The 24,778-nt window shown below is 47.8% G+C and overlaps 1 protein-coding gene across 3 annotated transcripts in view; it reads left to right on the top strand.

Annotated features, from left to right (window-relative positions):
* Positions 1 to 24,778, top strand: part of USP19 (ubiquitin specific peptidase 19) — a 46,788-nt gene that overhangs the window by 6,007 nt on the left and 16,003 nt on the right. For 2 of the 3 annotated variants that reach the window (XM_073569611.1, XM_073569608.1), the window contains exons 2-16: positions 85 to 362; positions 4,931 to 5,059; positions 5,181 to 5,317; positions 5,657 to 6,106; positions 7,164 to 7,461; positions 10,643 to 10,799; positions 10,962 to 11,033; positions 11,108 to 11,223; positions 11,516 to 11,730; positions 12,827 to 13,016; positions 13,148 to 13,281; positions 14,576 to 14,734; positions 21,225 to 21,335; positions 23,878 to 23,988; positions 24,123 to 24,224. In XM_073569611.1, the coding sequence (XP_073425712.1) occupies positions 221 to 362; positions 4,931 to 5,059; positions 5,181 to 5,317; positions 5,657 to 6,106; positions 7,164 to 7,461; positions 10,643 to 10,799; positions 10,962 to 11,033; positions 11,108 to 11,223; positions 11,516 to 11,730; positions 12,827 to 13,016; positions 13,148 to 13,281; positions 14,576 to 14,734; positions 21,225 to 21,335; positions 23,878 to 23,988; positions 24,123 to 24,224 (2,523 nt within the window). In that variant the 5' untranslated portion in view covers positions 85 to 220. The remainder of the gene's footprint in view (positions 1 to 84; positions 363 to 4,930; positions 5,060 to 5,180; positions 5,318 to 5,656; positions 6,107 to 7,163; positions 7,462 to 10,642; positions 10,800 to 10,961; positions 11,034 to 11,107; positions 11,224 to 11,515; positions 11,731 to 12,826; positions 13,017 to 13,147; positions 13,282 to 14,575; positions 14,735 to 21,224; positions 21,336 to 23,877; positions 23,989 to 24,122; positions 24,225 to 24,778) is intronic. The other variant, XM_073569609.1, reaches the window with a different exon arrangement.

Genomic DNA, 24,778 nt, shown 5'->3' with positions numbered 1-24,778 from the left:
GTAATTGTTTATCTTTTTTTTTCAAGCTCAAGAAAAAAGGCTTAAATAATTTGGCTTTTGGCCGATTCCGTCTCTTTATTGCAGATAATTTCTTCCTTGACGGAGAGTTTAACCACAGAGAGTCGCCAAGATAGCTGGCCCAGGTAGAAAACGTCGAACCCCTGACCGAGACTCCGTTACAGACCCCGGGGGCCCATCTGTTTCCACCAAGCGGCAGAAGATGTCTCATCCTGCCGAGGGCACGGGGCAGAGGAGGGTGACTGGAGGAACCGAAGATGTCATCAATAAAAAGAAGCAGAAGGATCGAGTGAACCAGGAAAGCAAGGAAGGCAAGATGGTGTCTAGCACCGAGCCAAGGAAAGGTCGGTATTGGGATTTATTAATTTTTGTTTTCTTTACAAACCAGTTGCACCTCATTCTAGTGTTCCGTGTCTGATACTTCACAGCTTTTAGGTGGATGCCCCCCAATATATAGCAATGTGCACGCCTATGTAATGCGCGGAGTGCAGCTGGACACACGCTCCCTCACTCTCCCCACAGCCAGCTCTCTGTATAGTGATACTCTTCTTTACAGAACATAGAAATGGCTCTGCCCTGCTGTCAGAGAAGCAGTTACGGTATATCCTCACTCCTCACTATCTGTGGGATTATAGTATAACGGATAGGATTTATATTTTTATTTATATTGTCAGAGAAGCAGCAGTATGGCAGCAGAGCTGAGTAGGATACATCTGTAGGTAAATACTATATTGTAAGCTACTAGAGAGGGAAGGAGACTGATTCTGAGCAGCAGAAAAGCTTATACAGTCTCTGGGAGGGCAGAGAAAACAGGCTACAGATGAGGAGGAAAGCGCATGAAGTGAAAATAGGTGCAGGATAGAAGCTGTGCTGGACAGGGGCAACCTGGCTATGCACAGAACTCGCATACAGTCTATATTACTGGGAGAGACACACAGAGCTTATACCCAGCCTATATTACTGCAAGAGACACACGGAGCTCACACCAAGCCTATATTACTGCGAGAGACAGCCTGAGCTCACACCCAGCCTATATTACTGCAAGAGACACACGGAGCTCACACTCAGCCTATATTACTGCAAGAGACACACGGAGCTCACACCCAGCCTATATTACTTCAAGAGACACACGGAGCTCACACCCAGCCTATATTACTGCGAGAGACACACACAGCTCTCACCCAGCCTATATTACTGGGAGGGACAAGCACAGTTCGTATCCAGCCTATATTGCTCTGCGGGAGGGACGGGCACAGCTCACGCCCAGCCTATATTGCTGGCCGGGAGGGACGGGCACAGCTCACGCCCAGCCTATATTGCTGGCCGGGAGGGACGGGCACAGCTCACGCCCAGCCTATATTGCTGGCCGGGAGGGACGGGCACAGCTCACGCCCAGCCTATATTGCTGGCCGGGAGGGACGGGCACAGCTCACGCCCAGCCTATGTTGCTGGCCGGGAGGGACGGGCACAGCTCACGCCCAGCCTATGTTGCTGGCCGGGAGGGACGGGCACAGCTCACGCCCAGCCTATGTTGCTGGCCGGGAGGGACGGGCACAGCTCACGCCCAGCCTATGTTGCTGGCCGGGAGGGACGGGCACAGCTCACGCCCAGCCTATGTTGCTGGCCGGGAGGGACGGGCACAGCTCACGCCCAGCCTATGTTGCTGGCCGGGAGGGACGGGCACAGCTCACGCCCAGCCTATGTTGCTGGCCGGGAGGGACGGGCACAGCTCACGCCCAGCCTATGTTGCTGGCCGGGAGGGACGGGCACAGCTCACGCCCAGCCTATGTTGCTGGCAGGGACACTCCCTCGAGAAATATCTGAAATTAGTGTCAGACGACAATATGTATATCAGGATCTGAGACTGAGCAAATGAATGAAGATTGCAGACAGAAACTTGGTTCAGTTTTATTAACTAAAGGTAACAATGACCTAAAGCAATGATCGATTTTTCTATGTTGGAGGCGTCCACAGCCTATTAGCAGCGTTGTAGGACTTTGGTGATGAAATGGTTTTCTAAGATGTGACTTTACAATGATATTCCAACCAATATGTCCGTGCTATAGCGATGTCTGCACATTTTAGTGCAACTTATTCTGATGGTGATAACGAGCAAATGCTGATGTCTTTTTAGAAAAGTCAAGTCGGATTCATTACTGTAAAGGGGATTTGGCTCTTGGAGCTCAAGCGTCTTACTCTGATGTCACTGTGATAATAACAGATGGCAGCACCTCCGATTAACCTGTGAGTTACCAGCAGCAATGCTCTGTGAATCGCTCTTCATTACCTGCGATCATACTCACAATTGTATGTAGAACTTCACTCCAAGGTTGTGGAGCGAATGGAAAAGCGCGAGAAATGGCTGTATAATATACAAAGTTATGAAGAAGTTCTAGGAAGCCTGTGAGCGAGGTAATAACAGAGAAGCAGAAAGCTGGTGACTGAGCAATCACAGAACAGATGACTCATGGCGTGAAAATTGGAGAAGAGTCTTTATTAATGGAAGTACATCATTATATCCGTTCCTGAATTAAAGAATATATACATACATACATTACTGATCCTGAGTTACATCCTGTACTAGAGCTGCACTCACTATTCTGCTGGTGCAGTCACTGTGTACATACATTACAGATCCTGAGTTACAGCCTGTATTATACTCCAGAGCTGCACTCACTATTCTGATGGTGAGGTCACTGTGTACATACATTATATTACTGTTCCTGAGTTACCTCCTGTATTATCCTCCAGAGCTGCACTCACTATTCTGCTGGTGCAGTCACTGTGTACATACATTACAGATCCTGAGTTACAGCCTGTATTATCCTCCAGAGCTGCACTCACTATTCTGCTGGTGCGGCCACTGTGTAACAGTCAGTTGTCACCCTGGGTCTCTGCCTTTTATACCCTCCTCTAGGTTTAGTACATATCCCCCCCTTCGGTTCATATGTGGGTGATTTGTGGCAGATAGGAGCAGCGCTCGGGTTTTCTGCAGGAGATGCACATGTGAGCTTTGCTGGTTGGAGATGAGTCTAGATGCTGCTACCATGGTAGTGAGGCTTCGCCTCGTGTTGTGAGGCCGTCTCTGAGGAGCTGTAAGCAGATGATGCCGCTCTCTCTGCATCTACAAATGCACTGAACAGAATCTAACACCACCAGGCCATTGGATCATGTATCAGGTCGGAAAATTACAGTGAGAATTGTGACGTCCTTATCCGTTTTTACGTTCGCTGACACAAAGGTGGACTATGAATTAGGTACCTTCCGATGACTTTTACGTATTTTTGATCAAAGCAAATTTAACTAAAGTCCCCTGTGTTATCTACATGTGCTATTACTATTTACTTACTGCAGGGTATTTTTTTTTTTTTTAAATCTTCGGTTCTGTTCATTAGCGGACGTAGAGGGTGCTATCGGTGCCTACTTCTGTAGCCGGAAAAGTTAGGTAGTACTATCTGTGCCTATTTAATTTGTGGGGAGAAACAAGGAAGCAGTACTGTCTGCACCTACATAATTTACAGAACTTGATAGGGCGACAGTACTACTCATAACATAATTTACAGAGGGCTACATCATATAGCAGCTGGCACACAGAGGCAGTAACATCTGTAGGTACATCATTTATTGGGAGAGACCAGGAAGGAGTACTATCTGCTTACATTAACAGAAGCAAAGAGTACTATAACAACCTTTACAGAAAGACAGGTAATCAATACTATCTAAGCCAAAATCGTTTACAGTGAGAAACAAGGAAGTGGTACTATCTGAGCCAAAATCGTTTACAGTGAGAAACAAGGAAGTGGTACTATCTGAGCCAAAATCGTTTACAGTGAGAAACAAGGAAGTGGTACTATCTGAGCCAAAATCGTTTACAGTGAGAAACAAGGAAGTGGTACTATCTGAGCCAAAATCGTTTACAGTGAGAAACAAGGAAGTGGTACTATCTGAGCCACCATTATTTACAGTGAGAAGCAATGAAGTGGTACTATCTGAGCCAAAATCGTTTAAAGTGAGAAACAAGGAAGTGGTACTATCTGAGCCACCATTATTTACAGTGAGAAGCAATGAAGTGGTACTATCTGAGCCACCATCATTTACAGTGAGGAACAAGGAAGTGGTACTATCTGAGCCACCATCATTTACAGCGAGAAGCAATGAAGTGGTACTATCTGAGCCACCATCATTTACAGCGATAAGCAATGAAGTGGTACTATCTGAGCCACCATCATTTACAGCGAGAAGCAATGAAGTGGTACTATCTGAGCCACCATCATTTACAGTGAGAAACAATGAAGTGGTACTATCTGAGCCACCATCATTTACAGTGAGAAGCAATGAAGTGGCACTATCTGAGCCACCATCATTTACAGTGAGAAGCAATGAAGTGGCACTATCTGAGCCACCATCATTTACAGTGAGAAGCAATGAAGTGGCACTATCTGAGCCACCATCTTTTCCTGAGACAAGCAAAGAAGCAGTACTACCTGAGCCTGTGTAATTTACAGAAAGGCATACTAGTGGCACTATCTAAGCTTCCATCTTTACACAGAGAGGCAAGGAAGTGGCACTATCTGAGCCTCCCACCATTTACAGAGAGGGAAGGAAGCAGTAATATCTGTGCCTACACAATTTCCATCATTTCAGTGCTGTCTGTACCTAATTCTATTCCAGAGAGACAAGGAAGCAGCACTATCTGTCTTATCATTTCGGCAGACACATACACCCATCGTTCCTTTTATAGTTGTATATTCAGATAACAGCCGTGTTGCAGTAGAGATCTGTGCAGAGTTTCGGGCAGGGGGATATCAGTGCGGATCACCCCTTGTGGACCTATTATTGGGGGGGGAGAGTTGCTGTAAAATCTCGTATACCAGCTCGGGGCGGGTTTTGAGACTATTGTTTCTGATTTCAGACATGATGATCGACTGGAAGCAGAATTCAGAAGAAGTGATTGTAAAACTGAACCCCGGGCCCGGAGCGATGAACGTGGATGAGCTGAAGTCTGAGTTCACGGACACGGACTGCGTCATCCACTTCCCAGGTATCCACCGATGGCGAGAAAGCTGTGATTACAATTGCAAGCCATTTTGGGGGGGTTTTCCACACCTGGTCATTTGCTGATACCAGTATTTTACTTTGTGCTTTTCCCCCTTTTTCAACAGAGGGCAATCGGTGGAACTGCCATTTCCATGAAGAAATAGAAGGATCGTGCAGTAAAATCCAGTATAAGGAGAAAGGGAACGTCCTCCAGCTCATCTTACAGAAGAAGATCCCAATGAACAAATGGCCAAGTCTCCAGGTAATTGCAGCATCGTCCACGCTCGCTTTAAAGAGGAATTTCTACCCGACGCTTAAGGTATGACTGTGTGCACTGTCACCCTGCGGAAATCAACACCTTTGTGGTATCATCCTCCCCTGGTGTTACAGGCAAATTAGCTGCAAGTTCTTTGGGTGTATCAAAGCACTTCAGGTCTCCAGCCCTCACTGCTTGTTCCTCGCCTGGCTCGTGCGATTGATTGACGGGTCAGTCCGGCCTCTGTCATCTGCGCACTGATACAGACCCCAGGCACTAATGTCATTGATTCGCATACACACCAATGTAATTAATTACTAATTTCTCTCACTCTTTCCTGAGCAGAAGAAGAAGAAAAACATCATAAAAGATCCAGCGAAGCCGCTCACGGCACAAGAAAATGGAAAGACAAAAGCCCCTTTGAAACTGCCTGCACCCGATTCCAATCAATCTCAACCCGGCGGAAACTCGGAAATTAAAAGGATCAAACCTGAGCTCAGAAATGTCAAACGGGGACAGGAAGCTGCCGCAGAGCCGAGGGCGAGGAGTCCCCTCACAAGGAAATCAGCCCCTAGTACCGGAACGCAGGTGAAGAAGGGCTCCGCACATAAGCTCAGCCCCACAGTCTCTGCACGCGATGTCAGTCCTCGGAGCCAGAAAAACGGCAACTCTGAAGACTTCAATAAGAGTCTCCGCGGTAAAGAGCAAAACAAATGTACTGACCGTATCCAGGCCAAGGATTGTCCATTGACCACCAAACCCAAGGTGGAGCCACAGGATGTCCGAGAAGAAAAGGTAACAATTTATTGAATCCAATATATAAACTCATTAATATTGAAATTGCAAAATGTTGGAATTCTGGAAATCACAGGATGGAGACTTTACTGAACTGCAAATGATGGAGAAATAAAAAAAAAAAATATTTATAATACCGACATTTCCAGCCTCTGATAATATCACTGAGGATATTAATGGTCGTCTGAGGAAGGTTCTGCTGCTGATCATCAAGATCCGCTGCTGGCAGCTCCTGCATAATCACCAACCAAAGACATCCCCAATGTGCTTGTATGGAGAGAAGTCCGGAGACTCTACCGCCATGGCAGCACAAGGCCGTATGTCGCTCATGTTACTAGGAGTGTTGTTTCTATACTTTCATGATTTGCAGACCAGTGACGTCTCCATTCTGTGATTTCCATCGCTCCACGACTTTTCTTTCCTGGTGTTGTAATTTCATTGTTGAGTGTCTTATTTTTTCTTTTTGCTTTTCACAAGATAAAAGTTCAGTATATATCTGCAAAATGCTCACATTTCAATCCCCTGAATGTATCATGATCACCATTATCAGGTGATAAATGTTTAATCTCTTGGATCCGACCTCATGGAGCCTCGGCGATCCCAAGAACAGGCAACCCAAAATCCCCTGTGTGAAGGAAGGCACATGTCAGACGCTGCTCTGCCACAAGGCCCCTTACTCCTCTTTTTACATTCGCATGGACAGTCGCTATTCTTAGACCCTGATCCTTTCTCCGTTTGGTAACCTGACCCGGGATACGGCCTGCAGAGGTACAATTTTAGAAATGGACAGTCATCCCGGCCCGGCTTACTTACCCAGTATCTGATATCTGTAGTGATGCCCTGTGCATTTCTTATCGGTGCCTACCATTGATGCGTAAACATTGCATCAAATACATAACTAGTGCAAAGGAGTTAAAAAAACAAAAACAAACCATGGCTGCTCCCTTCCTGAAACAGCGCCACTTCCATCCGGAGGCTGTGAGTGGTATTGCAGCCCTGTCACAAACCATTGTAATGTCTTGGTGTAGAGGCTTTATCACAATACTTTTTATTGCAGGTTGTAATTGCTGACGCAGAGAAGACACATCTTCCCGAGGCAGACCACCAGCCAGCCGTACAGCCCATGTACTGTAGTATTCAAGTTCCTGGCCCACAAGGGGATTCAAATTTGGATTTCCTGATGCCGTCTGAAGAGTTGTCACAACTTCCTTCTGAACGAACTGCGGGTTGTCAGAATGAACTTTCATTAGTGCCTGATGATTGCGAAGCGATCGCGGGGTCATCGCACAAGGAAGTCGCCCAAGAAGAAGCCACAGCTGGAAAACCAGATGACCGTCTGGACGACACATCAGAAGGTAATTACCTGGTAACGGGCCGTTATAATCATGGAAACGTCATCTTTTTACTATTGTGCGTTCTAACTGATAGGGGAGATGTCCACTGATTTCTTTTTTTCCGAACCATCTGTCCAGCTGAAAATAATAAGTAAAGACCCCCCCGCAAAGAGGTCAGAGTCCACCGATATCCTCGCGATCGGCTGATGGTCCGTTTCGGGAAGTGAGTCAAGAGCATCTCAGAAACAGACAATGTCTAGGAAGGGAACGATCTGGCATATTGGGTTATTACCGGCTGTTAAATTGCTGGCAGTGGAGTCTGCTCTAGTAGAGCTGTGTGCTCTTATGTATGGGGGGATGGCTGTCGGCCTATCGAATCTTTAGCCTTAAGTATACTCTCCATATTGATACCTCACCGCTCCTCTTCTGGCTATATGATAGATGCAGCCATTGATTGACTACAGCGGTCACACATCCATAGGCCATGATAAACTGGCTGTGTACTTCTTCTGCCTGCTATATGGACATATGACCCCAGCAGCAATGACCTGATTGACTGCAGCAGTCACATATCTGTCTGTCTAGAAGACGAAGCATGACGGCCGGCGGGGACCTGTGCAGTGCTGGATGACGAGCTGTGGGAGGTCTGTAACATGGGTGTACTCTGCTTCTACTTTATAGCACACTGGATGACTTGGGAAAAGTTTTCATAATATGGCAACCACTTTAAGGGATGTCAATCTTAACTTGCTTCAATTTTCCAAACATATTGTTTATTAGCCTAGTCGGCATTAAAGGGGTTGTCTCAAATATTTTGCCATTTGGATGTTATAGTGAGTAGGGAGAGAGGTACGCCTCATAATGCTGCCTCCACTATGCTTCACTATGGGTATGGTGATCTTTTGGTGATGCCCAGTGTCGGCTTTGCAACTTTTTTGAATTATGGCCAAAAAGTTCCACCTTTTAGTCTCATGAGACCAGAATACGTTTTCCCAACTATTGGCAGACTTGATGTACGTTTTGGCAAAATATCGCTGGGCTTGGATGTTTTTTGTCAGGATAGGCTTCCATCTTTCCACCCCACCCAACTGGATACACATATGAAGATTATGGGAGGTTGCTGTCACATGCAGAATACAACCAGGACTTGCCAGAAATTCCTGCCGCTTCTTTAATGCTGCTGTCTGCCCCTCGGCAGCCTACCGGAGCAATTTTCATCTAGTCTTTTCATCAGTTTTTGGAAATGTCACTGTTTTGCCGAATTTAAGCCACTTGATGAGATCTTCATAGTGTCCTGTTCTTGTTACATCTAATGCCTGGAAATATTTTTTTTGTTTCCTTCACCTGACTGACAACTTTCCACAACGAGATCCCTTTGCTGTGTTGTCAGCTCTTTACAGACCAAAAAATGTCAGGAATATCCTGCAAGAGCAGAAAAACTTTCTCTGGGGTTGATCAGAATTGCTGTAAATAAGGCGGCTGTGCACTGACTACTTTGTAACATGAGGATAAATGTGATTGGCTAACTCTGAACACAACCCCGTCCCCAATTACAAGAGGGTGTTCACACTTATGCACCAACCTTAGTTTTGTTGTTTTTTATTTTTCCCCTGAAAATGCTTGTTTCTCAATGGATTTGTACAGATTATTGGCGACATTAGAGGTGGGAAAAGTTCTGAGATGGTTCTTCTTGGTAGGATTTTTTTTTTTTTCTTACATGTCAAAAAACTGGTATTTTTTCAGGTGTGTAGACTTTTTATATTCATTTTAGCGTACATGAAAAAATGTGTGTTGAAATGAAGCTGCTGTTTTTCGGAACTTGCTTTTTGGTTTCCCATCACCATTTACCGCGCACAGCGCCTTTTGTGGCAGTGACTGGTATTACAGCTCGACCATTCAAGTGAGTAGGACTGAGCTGTCATGCCTTGCTCAGCAGCTACAAAATGTATGGAGCTGCACCAGAAAAATCAAAGGAAGAGGTGACATCACGGCCTCTTCACACTTCGGAGACCGACCACCTCTGATAGGCAGATGCAAGAAGGGTACGCTGACGGGGACACTAAGGCCGCCTGCGACCGCAGCTGACGTGGGCGCCTCTGCTCCCACTCATGACACGCTTCTTGGCTTGGGCGGAAAGGTTACGTTATCCCAGCCCCCAGCAGTCATCCTCCTTCTAGATTATGTTACCGGCTGCGATGTTTTCTTGAAAGACGGGAAGGAAGATTCTGCAGCCCCCCCAGGTTCCTTCCTAGTAATCGGGTCTGGGGGTCACCGTATACATCGTCGTATCCAGGATATTATGTCTCGGGTCTCCCGCAATCATTTCACAGGTAACAGGCGACGTGCATGGCTGCAGTGTGTGCGGCACCCCGGTGCCGTGTGCTAGAAGTGGTGTTTAAAGGGACACTGTGCACGGGTGGCATGGATTGTCCTAGGGGCGCAGCTGCCGGTCACATTATGCAGATAAGAACTTCATCCATTTTTGGGGGGGATTTACCACCTATTAGCTTTGCGTCTGATAATCCGCTGTCATTTTGTCAGCATGTTCCAGCGATGATGGTGTCAGATTTACCATCAGGTGCAAGAACTGGAAAATATCTGTAAGGAAATGGCAAAGAATTTCCCTACTCTGGCCGCTGCTCTGCCTTCTGGTTTATTATTTATGGCCGATGACACTAGTAATATAAGAATTCACCCAGGATCTCTGTGACCTCCGTACATGTGCTCCCGTCACGCAACACTGTGACTTCTAGTGTCCCTATAACATTATGTTAGGGCGTCCATTATTCCTCCGCTGCTGCAGAACCTTGTTTTACAAAATAAGGGAAGATTCCTGTCAGTCATCCTATTTAAAAAAAAAAAAAAAAAAAGTAAAAAGGACTTTTATAGGATCTTCTGCAGCAACTTGGTGTTTATGGAGCCGCCGCATCGGCCATTTAAGGGGGCCGCCCCATTGGCCGGGGGCTGCGTGGGATGGCTGAGACAGGTAATGGTATAATACATGCTGCAGCTGCTGATGAACTTCTTTTAGAAAGTGAGAGTGATGATTATGTATCGGTCCAACAGTAATTCAGCAACACTCATCCGTGTATAATCGGGGTGTGATTGTTATCCACATTTACAAGTAAAAGGGACAGTTCTTCCATTAAAAATATAGTTTTTAGGGTTGTCTTTTTCACTGCAAACTTTTCCCTCCTTGTAGACGTGGAGCCGTACATGAATCTCACCTTTGTAAAGAATGACCATTATGAGAAGGGGAATGACGTGGTGGTCGTACACGTGTACGTGAAGGAGGTCTGCCAAACGACCTCCCGGGTGTTGTTTCGGGAGCAGGATTTCACACTGATTTTTCAGACCAGGTAGGAACCAGGATTGTTCTTCTATGACTAGTTATAGCCATGTATATTGGCCCAATTGAGGCAAAAAGGGCGCTCTCCCGCTGGCCCCCATATGGATGCACTCAGTGAATTTGCCACTTGTACCAATCGTATGTGTTTGGTTTTTTTTGTTTTCCTTTTCAGCGACCTACATTTTCTCCGGCTCCATCCTGGTTGTGGCCCTGACACAGTGTTCAGGTGGCAGGTAAAACTCAGGTGAGACTCACCACGTGCGGATATGTGGTGTGACGTGTCACTTGCTACCGTGGTCACAGTCGCTTTCTCCGCAGGAATCTTATAGAGCCGGATCAGTGCAAATACAGCTTCACTGGGATCCGCATTGGTATCACCCTCCAGAAGAAGCAGTGTCAGAGGTGGGGCGGACTGGAAGCCCCTGCCGCACAAGGTCTGTACCCTGAATTCCACCTTTAGGCCGGGATCAGACTTGCGAGAAACTCGGATGTGTCTCGCACGTCAATACCCGGCACTGCCACCGGCACTCGGATCGGGAGCGTTCAGCTGCGTGTAATTCTATTTTTCTGGGGATCCTCGTAACCGCAGTATAGATGTTTTCATCTTTGACAACCTCAAAACCAGTTCCCCTTTCTGTGGTATAGTGGGGATGATTTGTGGTTTTCCTTATTTTTTTGCTACATATTTGCTGCTAAACAAAGCCCTACTTCCCCCCCCTTTTTAAGGTGCAGTGGGTGGTGCAAAGGTGGCAATGCCCGCAAGTCCTGCCCCCCTCGACAAGGCGCAGCCTGGAAATAATCAGCACTCACTCTCCAGCAAAGAGGAGCCCAGAGCCGTGGAAAAGGAGAAGCCACGAGTCGAGGATGCGAATTTGGACAAAGTGTCATCCAGAGCAGCGGCCGATCACGTTCCTGTAAAGCCAGAGCCGCTCATGACTTCGGTTGGTATCAAAAGGTTTCTGTAATTTATAGCTGTACGGTTTTATTGGTGAGAGTGATCGTTTGTATACTTGTGTCCATGTACCACCTTTAGGTCCTGCAAATAGGATGCTTATTAAAGGAGTTGTCCATAACTTGGGCGACCCTTTCTGAGTCCCTGTGTTAACCGCCCTGTAAAATAACACCTATACTCTACTCCAGTGTCTGCTCTGTTCCAGCATTGCGCAGTGCCAGCTCTCACAGGGCTTTCATGAAATTGGCCACACAGATCGCGTGACATGATGTTACGCAAGCCCTGGGAGAGCCAGTGTTGACACTGATGGAGCCGTGCAGACACTGAAAATGAGTTCAGGTGTTATTTTACTGGAAGGAAACATAGAAATTTGGAAGTGGACCATCCCTTTTTAATTTTATACTCCTGGAAAATCCCTTTTAAAGTAGTTTTCAAAAGGCATTCTTGGCCTATCACCAGGATATCACTGGGCCTTATCCTTCTAGCGATTGCCACCTCACCTCACCATGTATATTTTCACTTTAAGGTATGAAAGTTATTGCACAGGATTTTTTTTTTTTTGTTCTTAGGGTTGTAGAAAATAGCAAACGCAGTAATATTTGCCCTCCTGAGGTCCAATGGTGCCGGCTCCGATCATTCCCAGGCTGCAATGATGACTTTACTACTAGATCGCGCACGTGTTATCATCAGGCTGCTGAGCACAGTGATTGCCTGCAGCGGTCATGTGCACTGTAGTCTGTCAAAGGCCCTGAGCAGTGGCAGAATGGCACCGCTGGACCCAGTTTTCCTGTTTTTTGTTTTTTTTTTTAATTTTTTTACAGCTGCTAGCATATGGCTAAAAACAAATGGCTGGTACCTTATCTGGTGACCGGTCAATAGTTCAGCCTAGATGTACAGGTTTGCGTTAATGCAAATGTGCATTTTGTAAAAATGCTAAATTGTACATCACCATAATTTTGCTGTTTTTTACGCGCATCTTCGTATAAAGCAGGTGTATGCTACATCTTATGAACTCCATCTTCCATTTTATGAACGCCAGTTTACATCTTATGAACTCCAATCTGTAAGTTTCTTTTTCTTCATAGCCTAAGCCAACGTGCATGGTGCCCCCGATGACCCACAGCGCCATGAGCAGCGACAGTGCTCAGGAGGAAGAGGAGAAGCGAGTGTGCCTGCCGGGATTTACCGGTCTGGTCAACCTGGGAAACACCTGCTTCATGAACAGTGTCATTCAGTCCTTGTCGAACACCCGAGAGCTGAGGGATTATTTCCAAGGTTTGCGGCTTTATGTTGCATTCATGACTTCACAGCATAAGAGCGCAGTAGTGTAGGAGGATGCATCTTGTCCTCTCTGCCTCTATTCTTTTCTTAGTATTTTGTTTTTTTTATCTTTCATTACTCAATAGATCATTCGTTTGAATCGGAGATCAATTGCAACAATCCCTTGGGGACCGGAGGGCGTCTTGCGGTCAGTTTTGCTGTCTTGTTAAGGGCTCTTTGGAAAGGAACTCATCACGCGTTCCAGCCATCAAAACTCAAGGTGAGTGTAACATAGAACAGCTGCATACAGGGGGCTTTGCATGTTTTTGTGTTTTTGTGCCTCCCGACTTACTGGCAGTTTTGATCAGAGGCACGACTGAGCCTTTGACCCAAACTCTGCTCTGTGTTACCTCTGATGGAGGGGCGCAGAGGGACTGAAGATGGCGGAATCCATAAATTCGACCATCTTCACAGCAGTGCTCAAAAGCAACACACTTGCAAGAGCACACCTTCATTAGGCTTCCTCTGATACCCCGAAGAGGTAGACGATAACAAAGCAGTAAACTACAGAATTAAAAGTCCCTCCATTCTTGAGGACAAAAAGGATTTTTAAGAAGGGGTAAATTGCAAAGTTGCTTGTTTTTACAAAGACTTTTCAATTTTACTCGTGTAACAAGATGATATAATACCTTTCAAAGGGGTATTATTATAGCTCCAGGACATGCCATTACTTGATTGGCGTAACCCACTGTTCTGAAAAATTAAGGGGCCAAAGGGGCTGCTGCAAATCTTTGCTCCCTTTGTAAGTTTCAGTGCTGTAGGTCCTGCACTGTTTTTCGTTAAATGTCTCCACTCTCGGCCACATGTTGTGTGAGGAACTCCAACCAGCCCTGTCTGCTGATATAGGCCCCCTCCCTCACACAGTTGGGTTCCGGGGCAAAGAAAAACAGGGAAGGGAATCCAAGACTAACCCACTGCTGCAAGTCTGTTCATTCACAGGATCGTTAGGGTCCCTGAGGCCAGACCCCCATCCATCTTGGTGAGGGTTAGGGTGCGCCACCACTTTACAAGATGGGAATAGTCATTTAATTTCTTTCAGTCTTGCACATGAGGGACCGATCAATAGAGATTTCTAAGCTCTTAAATGTTCAGTTTCTGGAAGCTCAAAAGAAAGGTGCAAATTTTCTAAGTACTAGTTGCATTGCCAAACGTCTGCCTGTAAAATGCAACGGTTTGCTCGTTTGGTCAGTACTTATTACAGGCGCTGCTTATGCTGTAACAGCTCATTCAGACTTCCATGATGCACGGACTGTCTGCAGGTCTCCTGACCCAAACATCACAACGTCATAGGAATATATGAGGCAGACAAGTTCAGCTCAGGAGACCTGCGGCCGGTCCGTGCATCATGGACGTCTAAATGAGGCTTTTGGCTGCGTCTGGTACTCCTGCCCGGTCTTTTATTTGGCTGAATGGGGTTAAGGTGCAATACCTTGGACGAGCGGTGCAGTATCTGGAATGGGAAAAAAGGTGGTCACTTATCTCTAATATGAAATCTCCTCTTTACTCTTTCCCAGGCGATTGTTGCTAGCAAAGCAAGTCAGTTCACTGGCTACGCTCAGCACGATGCCCAGGAGTTCATGGCTTTCCTGCTGGACGGACTCCACGAAGATCTGAACCGGATTCAGAATAAGCCATACACGGAGACCGTGGATTCGGACGGGCGGCCAGATGAGGTACAGGGATCCATCCTTGAGCTGACCTTTTTCTCCTTCACCTCATTGGGGGACGCAGATACTGTGGTGTATGCTTCTGCCGCTAGGAGGCTGACACTAAGTGAAAAAAAGAGGTTAGCTCCTCCTCCGTCGTATACTCCCTCGCCCCTATTGCAGGCGGAGCTCCGTTTTTTTGCTTAGTGTCCTTTGGAGGCATACACGTCTGGATGTCTCCAGACTATTTTTTTTTTTTTTTCCTTCTTCCCATGAAGATAAGAAAGGGTCCGATCTCCCCAAACCATCAACGGGCGAGCATGCGTTGAGTATCGCCCTCCGCGTATCCTTTCCCGTACCGTGGGACATATCTGGGACTTTTTCCCCAGACTATTTTTATTTTTTATTTTATGAAGATACGACAGGGGCAACGCATCCTATTGAAAGGGTCCGATTTCCCCAAACCATCAACGGATGAGTATCCCTCCACATATCCTCTCCCGCGACGTGGGACATAATGCCGGACTTAGCCCTGTCCACCCCTAGGTAGTGAAACCATGGGCTTTCACAGAGGCACAAGACCACTGCTCCATCAACGCTAGACGGCGGTGCTGCATGGCGGCGGACGGTCCCTCTCCTCGCCCCTGCAGGGGGGACAGAGCTAGGGTGCCTGCACCGTCCAGAAATTACCCCATCCCCTCTACCTGGTGCGCTGGATCTGTAGCAGAGGTTATCGCAGGTATGGAGGACTGGGGAGGGCCCTGCGGCAGCGTTTCGGGAGCTCTATTGAGAAGGCTCCAGGCGGAAGGTGGTGCTCACCTAGTCCAGCATTTCCTTTCCTCCCTCCTACCCCCCCAGGCGGGGGCCACCAGCGTGGATGTCGGTCCATGGAGCGGCTCAGAGAAGGGCCGGCGGGATCGCCATGGTTGCGGGGCCGCCAGCGCGCGGACGGGCAGGGGTAGAAATATAGCCCGCGGCTTCAGCCGTGACTAGGCCACGGGCGCCATTTCGGGCACCGCCCCCCGTGGCTAGGGCGGACACGAACAAATTGAGCCCCCGTTTCATTACAGGGTAGACCGTGACCGGGGAGGACGTCTCGGCCTACTCAGGGGAGAGAGTGCAGAGGCAGCGGCAGGAGCACGTGGGGACACAGGATCAGGGTAAGTGCGACCCCGACCCTGGAGCCGCGCTACGTGCGATAAAAGGGGGTTTGTTTCCTCCTCCTCCCTTCCCTCAACCCTCCTATAGAAAACAGAGGGGGTTATTGAGCCTGGCAATATGACTGGAAAAGGGAAATCGCACACGTTCCTTTATGCCTCATGCATTTCCTGTGGGGCCAGTTTTCCACGAGCGCAGAGTAAAAAATTATGTGAAATCTGTGACTCCGAACGTGCCCAGGAGCCCTCCCCTGCGACCGAACCCACAATGCTGGTGTGGGCAGGCCGCAGAGGACAAGGCTCGGGATTCCCGCTGTGCAGCGCGCGAAACCCAATGCCTAACAGAACCTCAGTGTCCATCCTCCACTGCGACCGCGACCAATGTGCCAAGCCCCCCCAGAGTGGGCCCTATCACTGTCTCAGTTCATGCAATTGAGTCCCTTCAAGCCTCAGGTGGGGGCAGGGACAGTGGCTCGCCGGCCTTAGAGGGGACCTCCACCTCACAAGAGCCTCCGGCCTGCAGGGGCCGCTCTCACTCCAGGCAGACCCGAGGGAAATGAATCCACACGGTGTCGCCCAGTCCATCCGGTGCCTTGGCATCCGTAAGTTCTGCTTCTCGCTCCCCGTCACCAGTGGTTGATAGTGAGGAGACCTCAGATTGCGACCCTTGACCTGGATACTCCAGCGTCACTCGAAACAAGGTATCCGTTTGCTTCGAACCTCCGTAAAAAATGGATGGAATCCCCGATGGTGGATCCTCCGGTTTCTCGCCTAGCCACTAAGACCCTGCTATCCGCCCCAAGTGTTTCCTCAATTAAGGATCCCACGGATCGCCTTATAGAGAGCTTGGCTCGCTCAGTATATGAGGTGTCAGGGTCAGCGCTCGCTCCCTCATTCACAGCAACTTGGGTAGCCAAGGCTATAATATCATGGTCCGAAACATTAAACAAGGTCGCACAGGAGCAGGATCTACCTGCAGAGATTTTGGAGGTCGCAGGTCAGATGGCCGGAGACTATGTAATCAATGCGTCTTTGGATGTGGACAATTGCTCGGCACTTGCTGCCCCTAATGCAATTTCTATCAGAAGAGCCCTATGGTGAAGGACATGGCAAGCCGATTCTACTTCTTAAAGTGCTTGACTTCCCTGGCTTATCAGTGCGGCCACCTATTTGCGGAGAAGTTAGATCAACTTATCTCCGACTCCACAGGAGGAAAGAGCGGGGTTCTCCCTCAACAAAAGGTCAAAACGCTTTTTCGTCACCCGTTTTCGGGCATGTTTTGGGCCTTTCTCAACCCCAGGTGGACTACAGCGGCCAATTCCGCCGCCTCAGGCCGTCCCAACCACGATAGGGAGCAGCAGGTCTCATATAGAGCCAACCCATTGGGGAGAATGCATACTCAGCAGCCCAGATCGAGGGGATCCAGATCCCAAAGATCGTCGGCCAAATGACTCGAGGCCTTTACCAGACGACATCGGCAAGGTGGGCGGCCGCCTACTCTGGTTTCACCACGTCTGGGTCAGTTTCGCTCTCGACGCATGGGGAAAGGAATCGGTGGCCTCAGGTTACAAGATAGGATTTGTCAGATATCCTCCAAGACGTTTTTTTCTTTCCAGGCTTCCCAGGGATACCCAGGTAGGGGCTCTATTGGGAGCCATCAAATCGCTCCAGCACAACGGAGTCATTGTTCCAGTGCCGGAACACACAAGAGCTAAGGGTTCTATTCCAACCTTTTTTGCGGTTCCCAAAAAGGATGGGTTTGTCAGGTCTGTTTTGGACCTGAAGCTTCTGAACAAATTCATCAGGATCAGCATATCGGCCATGGAGCAGTGAGAATACTTTGCCTCAATAGGCATCCAGGACGCATATCTGCATATTCCCATTTTTTCTCCTGATCAGAGGTTTCTACGCTTCACCATCGGTGATCAACATTTCGTAGCGCTACCCTTCGGGCTAGCCACGGTTCCCAGAGTGTACACAAAGGTTATGGCAGTTGTCATGGCCACACTGCATTCTTGAGGCATAGTCGTCTTGCCTTATCTGGACGACCTCTTTGTCAAGGGCCCATCAATATGGGCATAATAATAAATAATAATCTTTATTTTTATATAGCGCTAACATATTCCGCAGCGGTTTACAGTTTGCACACATCACCATCCCCGATGGGGCTCACAATCTAAGTTCCCTAATAGTATGTCTTTAGAATGTGGGAGGAAACCGGAGTGCCCGGAGGAAACCCACGCAAACACGGGGAGAACATACAAACTCCTTGCAGATGTTGTCCTTGGTGGGATTTGAACCCAGGACCTCAGCGCTGCAAGGCTGCAGCGCTAACCACTGAGCCACCGTGCCAGTGCGAGGGCATGCGAGGAAAAGCTCAACATCACGCTAGACACTCTTGCCCGCTTAGGATGGTTGGCAATGCAAAGAAATCATCCCTTGTGCCAGCTCAGAGGATCTCCTTCCTAGGAATGATCTTCGATACTTGCTGAGGGTTGGTAATTCTAGCGCTAGCTCTCCGGCAGGGAGTCCGGACACTTTGCCAACCAGTCCCTCATACCATCCGATCCGGGATGAGCATTCTAGGGAAAATGGTGGCAGCAATGGAAGTGATACCTGTCGCCCAGTTCCACCTTCGCCCCCTGCAGCACGCCCTCTTGTCAGCCTGGGGCAAGAATGCTTTCACGCTCGATCGGCAGTGCCGACTGTCTCTCAAGTCAGGCAGTCGCTCGGATGGTGGATAGCCAGTTCCTCTCTGGCCCAGGGGAAACCTTTTCCCCCAGATCATTGCCTGGTAATGACATCCGACGCCAGTCTCCTCGGTGGGGGAGCAGTGTTTCGCCACCACACAACCCAGGAACGGTGGTCGCCACAGGAGGCACGCCTCCCGATCAACTTATTGGAGATACGAGCTATTCGGCTGGCTCTGCGGAAGTCTCATCACTTTCTAACAGGCCGCCCCATCTGGATTCAATCGGACAACGCCACGGCAGTGGCTTACATAAATCATCAAGGGGGCACCCGCAGCAGAGCAACCATGCACGAGGTGGGGCTCGTTCTTCAGTGGGCCGAAGCAAACCACTCGATGATTTCGGCTGTGCACATTCTGGGACGTGGAAAATTGGGCAGCAGACTTTCTCAGCCGGCAGGGTCTTGCATCCGGAGAGTGGTCTCTGCATCCCGAAGTTTTTCAGCAGATTTGTCAACTGTGGGGAGCTCCGGATGTGGACCTGATGGCTTCCAGAGTGAATGCCAACGTGCCCGCATATGTCACTCAGGCCAGGGACCCGCAGGCATTCGCGGTGGATGCGTTGGTTCGGCCATGGAACCAGTTTCGCCTCCCATGTCTATTTCCCCCACTGCCTCTACTTCCGAGAGTCATCAAAAAGATCAAGACTGAAGGGGTGCCGGCGATTCTGCTGGCCCCAGACTGGCCCCGTCGAGCGTAGGACGCAGATCTAATGCAGCTGATGGCCGACGTTCCTTGGCGCCTGCCAGAGCGCCCAGATCTACTGCCTCAGGGACCCTGTGTTTGACGGCATGGCCATTGAATCTTGGAACCCAGGCAGGGTTTGGGAGCAAGGTGGTCGCTACAATGATTAGCGCCCGGAAGCCTGCTTCAGCACGAATTTACCACCACACCTGGAAGGTGTTCTTTGCTTGGTATCGAGGCCGCGGTGTTTCTCCGCTGAGATTCTCGAACCCCAACATCTTGGCTTTTCTCCAGTCGGGCTTAGAGAGCCCGGATAGCTCAGTCAATAGAGCATTAGACTCGGGCTTTGCCCCAAGTTCCCTCAGGAGACAGATATCGGCCTTATCCGTCCTGTTCCAGCGCAGAATTGCTACCAATTTGCAGGTGAAGACTTTTCATTCAGGGAGTCTCCCACTTGGTACCTCCCTATAAGGCGCCTATGGACGCCTGGAACCTTATCATGGTCCTAAGTGTTTTGCAGGAAGCTCCGTTTGAATCGCTTCAGGATATCTCTTTGAGGTACCTTTCCTGGAAAGTTGTGTTCCTAGTGGTCATCACTTCCATCAGGCGGGCTTCAGAGCTGGCAGCCCTATCCTGTCGAGCTCCGTTCCTCACTTTCCATAAGGATAAGGTGGTCCTCAGACCAGCCCCTCCTTTTCTGCCGAAAGTCATGTCCTCTTGTCACATTATTGAAGATGTTATTTTGCCTTCATTTTTTCCCGCACCAGTGCACCGTGTGGAAAAGGCTCTTCACACGTTAGACCTGGTAAGAGCCCTGGTAAGAGCCCTCCGGAGGTACGTGTCGCGGACGGCACCCTTTTGTCAGGCGGACACGCTGTTCGTACTCCCCGAGCGGCGCAGGAAGGGACTTGCTGCCTCAAAATCGGCCATAGCCAGATGGATTCGTTTGACTGTTCAGGAGTCCTACCGCATTAAAGGCACGCCGATTCCAGCAGGGATCAGAGCGCACTCTACTCGGTCAGTGGGCGCCTCTTTGGCGCTTCGGCACCAGGCTTCGACGGAACAGGTTTGCAAGGCAGCAACCTGGTCCAGCCTGCACACATTTGCCAAACATTATAATATCCATGCTCAGGCCTCGGCGGATGCGAGCCTGGGTAGAAGGATTCTCCAAGCAGCGGTGGTGCACCTTTTAAACAAGAGGTGCATGTAGCTTGGATCGGTGAGTCAATCTCCCACCCAGGGACTGCTTTACTACGTCCCACAGTATCTGTGTCCCCCACTGAGGCGAAGGAGAAACATGGATTTTTGTGATAACTCACCGTAAAATCCTTTTCTCCGAGACGCTCATTGGGGGACACAGCACCCACCCTAATAGCCAGTGGGCTCTTGTTTTTGTTTAGTTAATACACATTTATTTATGTGATTATAAGGGTGGTCCTTTTCTGGACATGTTGTACCTGTATTAGGGCTGATTTTGTTGTCCTCCTACTGCTTTGACACCAAACTGAGTTCCGCCCGCAATAGGGGCGAGGGTGTATACGACGGAGGAGGAGCCGCTAACCTCTTTTTTTTCACTTAGTGTCAGCCTCCTAGCGACAGAAGCATACACCCACAGTATCTGTGTCCCCCAATGAGCGTCTCAGAAAAGGATTTTACTGTGAGTTATCACAAAAATCCATGTATTTACCTAGTGTATCATAAGCTGGAAGTGATCCAGATACTTTTTCTGCTTTTGCATTAGTGCTGGATCAGGAAGGACAATTACAATTATAACATTAAAAATTAATGTTGCATGCAATGGTGTGGGGATGTTTGCAAGAAGAAACCGATAGATGCTAAATTGCTCTTCGCTCCCTCAGGCCGGAGAGGACATTAAAGGTCTATTTTTTTTTTCTTTTTTTTTTTTTTTTTTCATCTTTTCTTACAGGAAGTTGCTGATGAAGCATGGCTGCGGCACAAGTTGAGGAATGACTCCTTTGTGGTCGATTTATTCCAGGGCCAATACAAATCAAAGTTGGTTTGCCCAGTCTGTGCTAAGGTATAGATCTCCTATAGAGCCCTCTGTGACATATATAGATGTTTTATCACTAGTGTTAAGCAAATTTTTCAATGTTCGGATTACAATTATTAGCATAGCGCCATTTATTACTTGGCTCTTTACATGTGCCGGCAAATATTGAATTTGCCAAACGCCATTGGAATCAATGGCAGTAGAAATGAGCGAATATGTTCGGAAACGATCGTCAAACATAAATTCGGCACGAATATGGCAATTTCAGATTCGGCGATCATTTCCGAACATATTCACTCATCTCTATTTATTACATCACTCAACCCTTCCCACAGAGCTGCAGGCGATGGCTTGTACCAAGTTCATTTCTTATAACCTTTTCTTCCGATAGTACAACCCCCCAATAAAAAAAGTTCTATTATGCCACCCAGTTTTTTGCAACTGTAAACTCCTTCATGCAGTTTTTCATCAGCGCATAATCTTTAGGAAGCTCCGTCCTAAATGCGACAGCCCAAAGAACTGCAGCTGAGGGTGATGACATGAGGAAAGGTTCCAGTCCATGCCAACACTTCCTGGGGTCACTGAAAGCTGGGCGAGAAAGCTATGATTAGTAAATGGGGTGATAAGAAGAAAGCTCCTGTATCCCCTTCTTAGAGACATGACCGTAAGGTGGGTGATGACTTGGAGAAAAGTTCCCGCAGGAGGAAAAGGAAGCAGTTAAAACACACGTATTAGTAAGAGTGGTGATAACTAGTGATGAGCGAGTATACTCATTGCTCGGGTTTTCACGAGCATGCTCGGGTGTCCTCCTACTATTTTGGCGTGCTTGGAGATTTCGTTTTCGTCATCTCATCTGCATGATTTGTGGCTGCTGGACAGGCTGAATACATGTGTGGAATGCCTGTTTGTTCGAGAATTCCCACATGTATTCAGCCTGTCTGCAAGTCGCAAATCATGCAGATAAGACAACGAAAACTAAAATACTCGACGGACACCCAAACATGCTCGGGAAAACCTGAGCAACGAGTATACTCGCTCATCACTAGTGATAACCTGAAGAAAAGTCTTAACATTCTCTTTCTCTGAGCTCACTAGAGGTTGTACAGGGATAGCGATGACATTAACAGGCTGTGATTTTTTTTTTTTTTTTTTCAAGAAGGGTGATATCATGAGGAAATGTTCCTGGTTCATACCTGAATTTTAAACTGGAACGAAAGACTTTTAGGAGAGGTGACTACCAGAACAGGCTGTGATTAGTAAGATGGGTGATAAAATGAGCAAAAGTTCCCGTTTCCCTGTCCCTAGAATCGCTGCAGTCTGTGACTATAAGAGGGGCGATAACAAGAAGAAAAGTTCCTGCAGGAGAAGAGATGAGTGTGACACATCGGGGTCCTTCACAACGTCACGCACAAAGCCAGGAAATAGTAGAAATAATACTTTCCATCCTGATCCCTGAATCTTGCGCTTATAACATGAATATAATTTGTGTCCTTTACATTTAATAAATGTAAATATTTTTTTAATTGTGTTGTAGTAATATAATATTAGCTGTTGAAAATGTGTTATTTTTGTGATGCGTTCAGGCACTCGATGTTCTTGGATGTGATCCTGCAGATGGGATCTGACCTCTTGTGCTTTCTTCCTACACATAATATTGTACTAGACGATATCTGTACTAAAATATTGTTTTTAGGTTGAGGTTATTCCGCCTGGAACGGCTCATTTCTTGTATCTACATGCAGAGTCTGTCTCTTTTATATTTCTTGAGTGTATTGTTATGTCTCTCTGTGGACCAGACGGCCGGCGTGTGTGTGAGGTCATGATGTCTGACCGCTGTAAGGCCATCTCTGATGGCGTAGCATTGGGGTCCGGGACCCCATAATGTAATACGGTACCAGCACCTTTCGTAACCCTTTCATGGCCAATCTTCATTTTTACCTCTTTTCTTTTTTTTCTCCTGTTGACATTAATATAATGATTTTTGTTGACACCGCTCACTTTTCCATATAATGTGCTAGAAGGTGAAAAAAATAGAGAAATTATGGGAGGAAAAAAAAATCTGCGTTTCAACCATAGTTTTGCAGTTTTTGTTTTAAAGGGATATTTCCATCTCCACGATCCTATCAGAATATGTATTGGAGGAAGTAGTAGTAGTAGTAATAATAATATATTAGCTAATGGCTTCAATTAGCTTATCAGAAGAACTATACTACATTTCTACGTCGCTTACCTCATGTGCAGGGCTAAGGTATCCATTTACGACCACTCATATAGTGACTGTTGTTTCTGGTTGTAACCATGGATACCAATACCCTGCACATGGGGTCAGCGACATAGCTTATCAGAAGAACTATACTACATTTCTAATTGAAGGTATTTTCTGATATTATGATTATTATTATTACATATTGGTATAGGATCTTGGAGATGGGTTGAATACTGTCCAGGCCAGTATCTTTAGCCTCGCCGCCACCTTACCTCGCCGATCATTTTACATTTATAAATTGCGTTTCTTGTTATTCCCCTGGATTTTCCACTCCTCTATAATCTTCTCATTTCCTCCTCGCAGGTTTCGATTACCTTTGATCCGTTCCTGTATTTACCGGTCCCTTTGCCACAGAAGCAGAAGGTCCTGACTGTGTTTTACTTTGCAAAGGAACCGCATAAGAAACCCATAAAGGTGAGGCTGATCCGAGCCGTCGGTGTCTCCTGGTGAAGGAGGCGGTAGACGTGCCTCTCCTGTGTGTATCCATGTGTATGATTAGTATTCTTTCGTATATTTGCATCATTTATAGAATGATTTCTCCCTTCTAGTTCTTGGTCAGTATCGGGAAGGAAAACTCCAGTGCGGCCGATGTTCTCGAGTCCATTTCTCAGAGCGTCCGAGTGAAAGCTGAAAATCTTAGGCTAGCGGAGGTATCCATTACTTTTTATTACCGTAAATCACTAGTTTCTCTTTTTTATCAGTAATTGTTCAATGACAATGTGATGCACAGAATACAAGTCCGTGCCAGGACAGGGCAATGGTGCCTTTAAGGCCGGTTTCACATTTGCGTTACAGGCCGCAGCGCTAAGCTCCGGCGGTAGCTCCGCCTCCGGGCGCATGACACTGCATGTGTCATGCGTCCCCTATCTTTATCACTGAGGACGCAGGCCGTGCGCAGTATGCGTTTGGCGGCGCCTGCGTCCTTTTGACGGTGCGCCGACCAGCGCCAAACGCAACCTGTTGCAATTTGGTTGCGCTCGGCGCACCGTCAGAAGGACGCAGGCGCCGCCAAACGCATACTGCGCACAGCCTGCGTCCTTAGTGATAAAGATAGGGGACGCATGCAGCATCATGCGCCCGGAGGCGGAGCTACCGTCAGAGGCGCAGCAGGGGGCGGGGCTTAGCGGCGGCTGTGCGCAGGCCGGCGCTGCGGCCTGTAACGCAAATGTGAAACCGGCCTTAGGCTGCCGTCCCACATTAATGA

Source organism: Dendrobates tinctorius, unplaced genomic scaffold (genome assembly GCF_039654945.1).
Source record: "Dendrobates tinctorius isolate UK_male_01 unplaced genomic scaffold, ASM3965494v1 ptg000027l, whole genome shotgun sequence".
Lineage (NCBI taxonomy): Eukaryota > Metazoa > Chordata > Amphibia > Anura > Dendrobatidae > Dendrobates > Dendrobates tinctorius.
Note: the sequence above shows the minus strand (reverse complement) of the source record. Positions and strands in the feature narration are given on the sequence as shown.